The 11,451-nt window shown below is 44.5% G+C and overlaps 1 protein-coding gene across 1 annotated transcript in view; it reads right to left on the reverse strand.

The window, feature by feature from the left end:
* The window catches only part of CPN1 (carboxypeptidase N subunit 1), a 69,693-nt gene extending 62,533 nt beyond the window's left edge, over positions 1 to 7,160 (reverse strand). Inside the window, exon 1 of the mRNA XM_089683370.1 lies at positions 6,835 to 7,160. Within this exon, the coding sequence (XP_089539496.1) occupies positions 6,835 to 7,057 (223 nt within the window). The 5' untranslated portion in view covers positions 7,058 to 7,160. The remainder of the gene's footprint in view (positions 1 to 6,834) is intronic.
* Positions 7,161 to 11,451: the final 4,291 nt, after the last annotated feature.

The raw sequence follows: 11,451 nt of genomic DNA on the forward strand, positions 1-11,451 counted from the left end.
AGTTGTTGCTGGGGGGTATTTACTGTTGCGGGAGGGGTCTACTGTTGCTGGCTGCTTGGGGATATATTGAATTGGTTGTGTCTATTGTTGCTTGTGCGGGATCTATTGTTGCTGGGGGGATCCGTTGTTGTTGGGGGGTATTTACTGTTGAGGGAGGGGTCTACTGTTGTTGGCTTCTTGAGATCTATTGTAACAGTTGTGTCTACTGTTGATTGTGAGCGATCTACTGTTGCTGGGGGTCAGTTGTTGCTGGGAGGGATGTACTGTTGAGGAAGGGGTCTACTGTTGCTGGCTGCTGGGAGGCCCATTGTAACAGTTGTGTCTACTGTTGCGTGTGAGGGATCTATTGTTGATGGGGTCAGTTGTTGCTGGAAGAGATCTACTGTTGAGGGAGGGGTCTATTGTTGACGCAAGATCTATTGTTGCTGGGGGATCTATTATTGCTGTGGGGTCTACTGTTGTTGGCTGCAGGGGATCTGTTTTATTGCTTTTTTGTCAATATCAAATACTATACAAAATTACTTAGCATCACAAAATGATACTTGGTTCTGTATTCTCTGAAAGTTGGTTAGGTTTTGCCTTTACTTCCACTTTAAGGGGAAACAAACGAGGCTTCCTTTTCCTGGTGTGTTCGCTTTCTCAGTCGAATCTATGGAAATTCATTCATCTTTGGCAAAAGTAGAAGTATCTTTATTTTAGCCACATTACTGGAATTTTCAAATCTTCTGGACTGAGAACAACTGTCACTTTATTATTATAGTAAGCATCATTATCCTGGTGGGTTGACTTTGTGAATTAAAGTGAAGCTCCACCCAAAAGGGGAAGTTCCGCTTTAAGGCTTTGTCCCCTGATCCCCATTAAGTATTGGTACCTATGGGGAGCGGGGGGTACCCGACTTTGACAGGTACCCACTCCCAGTTCTGATGCGATCGCCTAGGGGATCAGAAGCAGAAGTTGTCCTCCCCCCTCCCTCCCCGTAGTCTTCTTGGAGACGTGACAGGTCCCAGAAGACTACGGCGCCATTCACAAAGCGCAGCGTGTCTCGCACATGTGCAGTGGGCACTGCGAAGCTGTCACAGCCGGGTGCCCACAATGAAGATGCCAGGGACAGAAGACGGCCGGTGAAACCAGCCATGGTGAGGACACCGCTGGACCGAGGGTCAGGTAACTGTCTGTATTTTAGAAGTCAGCAGCTAGTTTTTGTAGCTGCTGACTTTTATTTTTTTTAACTGGAACTCCAATTTAAGTCTGTTTTCAATTCACATATCTTCAGCATCAATAATACGGATCTGTAGTTTAGGGATGTGACTGATTTTCCAATCTCATTGACCTCAGCAGAAAATAACTGCCACTTAAAAAAAAAAAAAAAAAAAAAAAGATCCTAATCTTGATGCGTTAGCTTTGCCATTTGAGCCTATGGGATGGATGCTTTCTGGGAGCGTACATGTGTTGCCTATTACCTATCTATGCCTAGCAAAGGAGAATAGGAAGTGCCCAGCTATTTCCCAGCCTGGCTGACTGCTGCTCATACATGATTACACTGCCCTAAGCCCAGGTTCACACTATGCGGTGCAGGACACTGCATGTAATTCACACAGGAATCACAAATGTCTGCACGGTGCCATTTATTATTATTTATTTCAGGTACTTATATAGCACCATCTATTTACGCAGCACTTTACATATATATATTGAACATTCACATCAGTCCCTAACCCTCAAGGGGCATACAATCTAAGGTCCCTAACTCACATTCATACATACACATACTAGGGCCAATCTAGACAGGAGCCAATTAACCTTCCAGCATGTCTTTGGAGTAAACCCACACAGGCACAGGGAGAACATGCAAACTCCAGGCAGGTGGTGCCGTGGTTGGGATTCAAACCAACGACCCTAGTACTGCCAGGCGGAAGTGCTAACTATCTAGCCACTGTGCTGCCATACATTTTCTCTGCCTCAAATCACATTGCATCAGCACCAAAAAGGTGCAGGACCCTTTTTTAAATCTGCACCTGAATCGCATCGCATAGGTGTTCTCACCCATACGATGCAATTTCTGGCAATCGCGTTTTACGATCTGTTTCTGGGTGTCATTAATTTATCCCTGACACCCGCACCAGATTGTATGAATGTGACGTGATTGCAATGCGTTGGGGGAAATGCACAGGATTCGCAGCGTTTCCTGCAGCATATTGGTGAACCCGGGCTAAATGTACAAACCTATCTTTTTTATTGCAGGTATTTTAATGGCACCAACAATTTACACATCCCTTGTACCTTCATGTCAGTCCCTGTCCTCACGGAGCGTACCATCTAATGTGCCCGTCAGAGATGCATACATAGACATGCAAGGGCCAATTTAAGCTCACCACACATCTTACAATCTGATTGTACAATTTCTTTTACATCTACCAACAACTATGAAGTGCCTGTCTGATTGGATACAAAATTAAGTAAGTCCTCGTATTACATAATTCGGGCAAGTATAAGGCTGATTGTATGGGCAGGTTGTAAAGTATGTGGTGACACTCAAGCTGGCCATACATTATACAATCTTCGTGTACAATCTCTGAATAATCTCTTTTATCTTCAACAAAACTATTCCCCTCATTTACTAAGCTTTGGAGCAAATTCCCCTGCAGAGTGCAACGGCCTATTTGCCTTTAGTAAATCAACACCATTGCGTTCTGGCAGTAGGGACTCCTCTGCTCTCAGAATACACCCATCTGCAGCATGCTGAGCAGCAAACGTTTTCCAACAATCCTTCAGCAAAAGTCGACCATTAGATTGACCTCTGACAAGCGAGAATGGCCATAGATGGACTGATGTTTGGCCAGTTTCCTGCTGACCCAGACCGATTTCGATCCATCTATGCAGAGTTGGAGCCGAGCTATTTACCAACCAGAACAGTGGCTCAGTGGTTAGCACTCCTGCCTGTCCCCAACCAGGACACCACCTGCATGGAGTTTGCATGTTCTCCCTCTACTTGCATGGGCTTTCTCTGGGTACTATCATTTCTTCCTACACTCCAAAGACACAGTGGTAGGTTAATTAGCTTCTGTCTAAAGCTAGCCATACACTATGCAATCCGATTGTACAATCTCCTTTGTGTGTAGTGCAAATTGAATTGATTATTTAGGTTTATCCTCCTATTACAAAGTTTTGGTAAATGTAAAGGAGATTGTACAGAGATTGTATCGTGTATGGCCAGCTTAAAGTGTTACTATGGGAGACCAGATATAGTGAATGCGGGGTCCGGGGAGACCGGATATAGTGAATGCAGGGTCCGGGGAAACCGGATATAATGAATGCAGGGTCCGGGGAGACCGGATATAGTGAATGCAGGGTCCGGGGAAACCGGATATAATGAATGCAGGGTCCTGGGAGACCAGATCTAGTGAATGCAGGGTCTGGGGAGACCAGATCTAGTGAATGCAGGGTCCGGGGAGACCGGATATAATGAATGCAGGGTCCTGGGAGACCAGATCTAGTGAATGCAGGGTCTGGGGAGACCAGATATAGTGAATGCAGGGTCCGGGGAGACCAGATCTAGTGAATGCAGGGTCTGGGGAGACCAGATATAGTGACTGCAGGGTCTGGGGAGACCAAATATAGTGAATGCAGGATCCTGGGAGACCAGATATAGTGAATTCAGGGTCCTGGGAGACCGGATATAGTGAATGCAGGGGCCTGGGAGACCAGATATAGTGAATGCAGGGGCCTGGGAGACCAGATATAGTGAATGCAGGGTCCGGGGAGACCAGATATAGTGAATTCAGGGTCCTGGGAGACCGGATATAGTGAATGCAGGGGCCTGGGAGACCAGATATAGTGGATGCAGGGTCCAGGGAGACCAGATATAGTGAATGCAGGGTCCAGGGAGACCAGATAGAGTGAATGCAGGGTCCAGGGAGACCAGATATAGTGAATGCAGGGTCCGGGGAGACCAGATATAGTGAATGCAGGGTCCAGGGAGACCAGATATAGTGAATGCAGGGTCTGGGGAGAGCGAATATAGTGAATGCAGGGTCCTTGGAGACCAGCTATAGTGAATGCGGGGTCCTGGGAGACCAGCTATAGTGAATGCAGGGTCCTGGGAGACCAGCTATAGTGAATGCGGGGTTCTGGGAGACCAGCTATAGTGAATGCGGGGTCCTGGGAGACCAGCTATAGTGAATGCGGGGTTCTGGGAGACCAGATATAGTGAATGCAGGGTCCTGGGAGACCAGATATAGTGAATGCAGGGTCCTAGGAGACCAGATATAGTGAATGCAGGGTCCTGGGAGACCAGCTATAGTGAATGCGGGGTTCTGGGAGACCAGATATAGTGAATGCGGGGTTCTGGGAGACCAGATATAGTGAATGCAGGGTCCGGGGTTCAGTAACACATTAAGGCTGATCATACACTCTACAATCTGATTGTATGTCTCCTTTAGATCTACCAACAAGTATGTAGGGAAGAGCCTGCCTGATTGGATACAAAGTGATTAAAAGGATTAGGTAGGTCCTCATATTACATAGTTATGGGTAGATCCACAATTGATTCTACAGAGATTGTATGGTCAGATAGTAATGTGTATGGTGAGCCTTAAGCCCTGTACCCATGATGAGCATATCAGATGAATGAACAACCGGTTTTGTTTTTTGCATGCTGGTCTCATATCGAAAATGAAGAAGTCACTAAAGTTACTAAAATTCTCGTACAACAGAATACAACTTTAAAAGTGATGTCATATATTGTATTGTATTGTAATGAATTGTTTTGTTTCTGAGTGTGTGTGGTTTTGGTCACTCGATTTTTTTTTCGGATAAATACTGTACTGAGTAAATGAAAATCCTCAGTTCTAGTAATGTGCGAGAAACACTTTGGTGCTTGTCCCTTCGGATAGTTTCACATGAACATGGGCAGCACAGTGGCTAAATGGTTAGCACTTCCGCCTGGCAGTACTAGGGTCATTGGTTGGAATCCCACCCACAGCACCACCTGCCTGGACTTTGCATGTTCTCCCTGTGCCTGCGTGGGTTTCCTCCCACACTCCAAAGACACTCTGGTAGGTGAATTGGCTTCTGTCTAAATTGTCCCTAGTATGTGTGTGTATGAATGTAAGTTAGGGACCTTAGACTGTACGCCCCTTGAGGGTTAGGGACTGATGTGAATGTACAATATATATGTAAAGCGCTGTGTAAATTGGTGTTGCTATAGAAATACCTGTAAAAAATAATAAAAACTCTCATGATCTGCTCTCAAAAGCTGTGTATGTATGATCAGATTATCGGACAGTTGCCCCAAAAGCAGTATTTTTCATCCATCGTGTGTATGAGGCGGTAGGCTGACCAGACACTATACCATCTGATTGTACAATCTTCTATGTACCTATGTAGTACAAGGACCTGTCTGATTGGATACATATTGATTGAATAGTTTTGGATTGTCCTCATATTACATGGGGATTGATTTACTAAAGGCAAATGGGTTATCAGACAATTGCCCCAAAAGCGGTATTTTTCATCCATCGTGTGTACGAGGCTATAGGCTGACCAGACACTATACCATCTGATTGTACAATCTCCTATGCACCTATGTAGTACAAGGGCCTGTTTGATTGGATACATATTAATAGTTTCGGATTGTCCTCATCTTACATGGGGATTGATTTACTAAAGGCAAATGGGTTATCAGACAATTGTCCCAAAAGCGGTATTTTTCATCCATCGTGTGTACGAGGCTATAGGCTGACCAGACACTATACCATCTGATTGTACAATCTCCTATGCACCTATGTAGTACAAGGGCCTGTTTGATTGGATACATATTAATAGTTTCAGATTGTCCTCATCTTACATGGGGATTGATTTATTAAAGGCAAATGGGTTATCGGACAATTGCCCCAAAAGCTGTATTTTTCATCCATCGTGTGTACGAGGCTGTAGGCTGACCAGACACTATACCATCTGATTGTACAATCTTCTATGTACCTATGTAGTACATGGGCCTGTCTGATTGGATACATATTGATTGAATAGTTTCGGATTGTCCTCATCTTACATGGGGATTGATTTATTAAAGGCAAATGGGTTATCGGACAATTGCCCCAAAAGCGGTATTTTTCATCCATCGTGTGTACGAAGCTATAGGTTGACCAGACACTATACCATCTGATTGTACAATCTCCTATGTACCTATGTAGTACAAGGACCTGTCTGATTGGATACATATTGATTGAATAGTTTCGGGTTGTCCTCATCTTACATGGGGATTGATTTATTAAGGCAAATGGGGTAGCGGACAATTGCCCCAAAGCGGTATTTTTCATCCGTCGTGTGTACGAAGCTGTAGGTTGACCAGACACTATACCATCTGATTGTACAATCTTCTATGTACCTATGTAGTACAAGGACCTGTCTGATTTGAATACATATTGATTGAATAGTTTCGGGTTGTCCTCATCTTACACAGGGATTGAATTACTAACGGCAAATAGACTGTGCACTCTACAAGTGTAGGTGCCCCAAAGCTTAGTAAATGAGGTGAAGCTTCACTTTGCAAGGAATACCCAATCACATGCAAGGAAAATAAAAAAACATACTTTTTAGTTGCACCTGATTGGATGATGGAAGTCAGCAGAGCTTCTGCTCATTTACTAAGCTCTGGAGCAACCTGCAAAGTGTACATTCTATTTGCCTTTAGTATTTCCCCCCCAATCTCTCAGCGGGGGAGGATTCTTCCATCCAACTCACATGTGTGAATGGTGGGAATCCACTCGTTAAAAAAAACAAGGTATCTATGGCTGGTTTAAAGATTTGGCAGTGACACCATGGTCCGGTACTTACGCAGCTCGTGGACCCCGGGATAGTCGCTGAACTCAATCACGTACAAGTGTCTCCCTTGGTGGCTGCGCCCGACGCTGTAGATCCTGGTGATGTAAGGACAGGAGCTGTGCACATCGTACAGGCTTTGCATCAGGTCCTCGTAGCGGTGATATTTGAAGCTGATGCTGAGTGACACCTTACAGAGGAGGAGAAGTTGGAGGAGGCAGTAGAGTGTCACCTTCATTCCTGCAGCCTTGCCTTGGTGTCCCACATACACAGCTCGGATCCCTCTCCCCCTGCACTCACTCTGATCTGGTTACACTGAGAACTGCCAGCCCACTGCAGCACAGTCTGCGAGGTGGACTCAACTTTACTGTGGCAGAGCCCCTCCCTGTACAGAATCCTACACACTGACTTACAGCCTTCATTTCCAATCCCCCTCCTCCTCCACACCACCACCTCCGGACTCCCAGCCCTCCTCCCCCTGGCCCGCACTCCCACCAGGTGAACTGGCCTCAGCTCACTTATTAACTGCCATGTCAACTGGCAGAGCGGCCCTCCTATTTACTTTACACACATTGGAGGCCATGTGACAAGGTGGCCGAGCAGACTGAGACCAAGTCCAAACTGCCTTCGCTGAGCGATCGGCCGTACGGACGTCGGTGCAAGCTCCCCCTACGATTGTTCCATCAACATGAAACCCAAAACCAAACATTTCATATAATGCAACTTAGCAATTCTTAAACGGTTAGTTCACTTTACAAAAAAAGAAAAAAAAAAAAAAAGAAGGGGCAGCACAGTGGCTAAATGGTTATCCCTTCTACCTGGCAGTCCTAGGGTCGTTGGTTCAAATCCCCACCACAGCACCACCTGCCTGGAGTTTGCATGTTCTCTCTGTGCCTGTGTGGATTTCCTCCGGGTACTCCAGTTTCCTCCCACACTCCAAAGGCATGCTGGGAGGTTAATTGGTTCCTGTCTAATTTGGCCCTAGTATATGTATGTATGAATGTAAGTTAGGGACCTTAGATTGTACGCCCCTTGAAAGTTAGGAACTGATGTGAATGCATGATATTCCTAGATTGTAAGCTCTAACGAGCCGGGCCCTCTGTTTCCTCTTGTACCCTAATTGTATTGTAACTGTAATGTCTGCCTTCATTTTGTAAAGCGCTGAGCAAGCTGTTGGCACTATATAAATCCTGTATAATAATAATGATATATATACAGGGGTGGACTGACAACTCATGGGGCCCCCCGGGCAATAGGGGATGGGGCCCCTGAGTCCTTGCCCAAACTCAAAAAAGCCTATGATAAAGATACCAGGGGCATCTCATGGCGCCCCCTACTGACCCCGGGCCCTCGGGCAGTGCCTGAGTTTCCAAATGGTCAGTCCGCCCCTGATTGCAGGTCATTTTCATCAATTTTTTTATATCATTTTGATCTCAATAAAGTTTAAAGCTGGTTTGGTTACACTGTGATTGGTCCTCCTTTAATACCTCTTCAAGGGTGGCCTCACTTCCCACACGGAAGAAAAATATATTCTAAATATATTTAAAAAATATTCTTCCCAAATATATTGACATATATTTGAAATTCAATTTTGGCCGTATTCAATATAGTTAAAAATAAATAAATAAATAAAAATATATATGTATATACACATACACACACGCTGTATGTTGAATTGCATTTTTTATATATCACAAAAATATATGAAAAATATTTTTAAAACTACATTTTTAAAATATACTGCATGTCTTTAAAAATACATTTAATCTGCATTTTTGGAATGCATTTACAAATATATGTAAAAATATATGTTAAAATTACTTTTAAATCTGAAGAATATATTTAAAAAATATATTTTTTTAAAAATATTTTTCATATTATTTTGTAATACACATTTCAACATACAGTATATATATATATATATATATATATATATATATTTATAAATATATATATATATATATATTTCAAAATATGTTTGAATACGGCCAAAATTGTAGTATTTCAAATATATGTCAATATATTTGGGAAGAATATTTTTAAAATATATTTAAATGTATTTTTATTCCATGTGGGTTGGTCCCCCATATGTTTTTGTATGTTTTTGTTTTTTTTCTCTAGGAATTACTAAGCTGCCTTAAAATACCTTTTTTAACAGCTGTAGAACACATGTACCTTGATGAATGCATAGCACCATGTTTGACTCCTGTCAGCACATTGTTTGCAAGTAATCAGCATTGGAAACTGTCAGGCATTTACCAGTGACACCATCTAACTCCTGTGTGCACAGCCTGGCTATCCAAACAGCCAAGGAGTCCAACCCCAGAAAGAGGACCTGGAGAAGATGGAAATGCTCTTGTGATGTAAGTTTGCCATAGAGTGCAGTGGTTACTAGTGCATTATGGCTAAAAGCTCCTGGAGGGCCACTTCTAATTCCACATTAGGATGACCAAATACTGAGCAAATTGGATCAGTGGGTGGCCCTGTCAGCACTACTCTGCCCAACTATATAAAACTTGCAGAAAAGTGGTGGCCAAACAGCAACGGCATCCAACGAAATGCAGTCGCTGTTCAAGTATTCTGACAGCTGGTCTGCTATACAATACAAGACCCATAGCCAGACTGTTTAGTGTAGATCTATTTCAATATGCAGGTATGTAAGTAGGGGCTTGAAACTCTTTAGGTGTTGGCATCAAGAGTACAAGTTGCCTCCCAATTCCTCTCCTGTTAGAACAGTGACCCTCCAGCTGAGGCTTCACCCTCTGCCATCTTGTGCCCCACTCCATGCCAGAGTCATCCTCCCAACATTCCCAACTGTTAACCTTTATACCCCCTAAGGAAGGAATGTCCACACATAAACAGAGTTGCTGTGCTTTACTGGTGGCATTGGAAAATGGCATAAAGAGTCCACATCACAACGACATACTTTCCGGGGTTGCTTGACAGTACATTTTCAATCACATTTAGTGGATGGCCCGCAGTAGTCACATGTGAAAGCATTGTGCAGCCAATAAAGTAAGCCATCTTCCCTCAAACAGTCTTTCTCCAACCAAGGTCATTCGTACTCACTGGGATACAATATAACTAGTTACTAACATTTATAGGTAAAGTTGATCCAGGGAATATCCGATTGCCTCTCGGGGGATCAGGAAGGAATTTTTTGCCCTGAAGGAGCAAATTGGATCATGCTTTGCTGGGTTTTTTGCCTTCTTCTGGATCAACTGTGGGTGTAGGATTATAACTTTTTTTTGGTTGAACTGGATGGACATTTGTCTTTTATCAGCTGGACTATCTATGTAGCTATGGATAGGATTTCTGCAGGTAAACCTCTCCTGGGATCTCCCAGGGAGATAGCCTCACTCATGGAACTCTTGGCCTTGCCTAAAACCCGCCCTAGCCCCCACCTCCTTAGGGGGCAGAAAGTCTACTGCCAGCTCATCTGGGGGAAGGTCTACCTTTCCCCAGCCTTCAACCATGTCCAAGGCCTCCTCTTGCTGGCTGCTTCCGCATAGCTGTGGAGTGTTTGACTCCCATGCCCAAATTGCACTAGGGCTCCTCCCCACCTGGCTTGTATCTGGGTCCTGACTCGCCCATGGCATCACAATAGGAGGGCTCTAGCTAAAAAGGAGCTAACACCTGATGACACTATCCTCTGTATCTAGACACTATTCTGGAACAGAGCAACCTAGTGGCAGACTAGCTAACTGCACCTGCCTACAAGTATAGCCATTATTAATGTTCTTGCCAATAGGACAGAAAGTTGGAGGAATCTCTCCAGTGAGGTATTTGGCTGAGATAAGAAGCTGAAAAGGGTTCTAACTGTTTTCTGCACCATCCAGAACATACTGGAAGGTTTGGGTTTGGGTTTTAAAGACATCCTACCACCATTTGCAGACCTGTGGTCATATTTCTCATTTTGTTGGCTGCATGGCATATTTTTATTGTGTCTATTCACTGAATTTAATAAGTAATTTCACCCAAAATGTCAGTGTTTGGTGGAAGTTAAAGAACCTAAACCACCTGCCAATGTCTTGTATCTCTGGAGGACCCTATTGATGAGATATCTGGGTCACCTCTGCTCTGCATTTGCTGTTATCATTCTGAGGGGGTAGGGCCAGTGCTACCACTAGGCAAAACTAGGCAGCCGCCTAGGGAGTACTGCCATCTAGGGCACAGCCACAGCTGCTGGTTGCCCGACTCTCTGCCATGGATGGATCTAAGGGGTGCTTGGGTGGGCTACACCCACCCCAGATTTCAGTTGTGCATTCCCTCCTCCACAGGCTGGTCTTTCCATGGACGCTATGCCTGGCCGCTGAGTGCCTTTTCCCCATCCCTGCACTCATGGCTTCGACAAGGGGAGAGCAGCCTGGAGCAGTGAGTCCTGAAAAGGAGAAATGACAGGAGAGAGCCGGGAGGTGCGGGCTGTGCTCTTCTCTCCTGTCACTGGAGTGATCCTCCAAAAAGCAGATGACACAGGATCACTCTTACATCGGCATGTTCAGTGTTTGATCCACTCCTTGGCTCCATTGGAGGAGATGGGGGGAGGCGTAATCAAACTGTGTACAGCCTGATCCAAGAGCGATCTTGTATCATCTGCTGTATGGAGGATCGCTTCACTCACAGGAGAGAGAG

This window comes from Staurois parvus, unplaced genomic scaffold, assembly GCF_062004578.1.
Source record: "Staurois parvus isolate SC_StPar_1 unplaced genomic scaffold, SC_StPar_1.0 ptg000307l, whole genome shotgun sequence".
Classification (NCBI taxonomy): Eukaryota; Metazoa; Chordata; class Amphibia; order Anura; family Ranidae; genus Staurois; species Staurois parvus.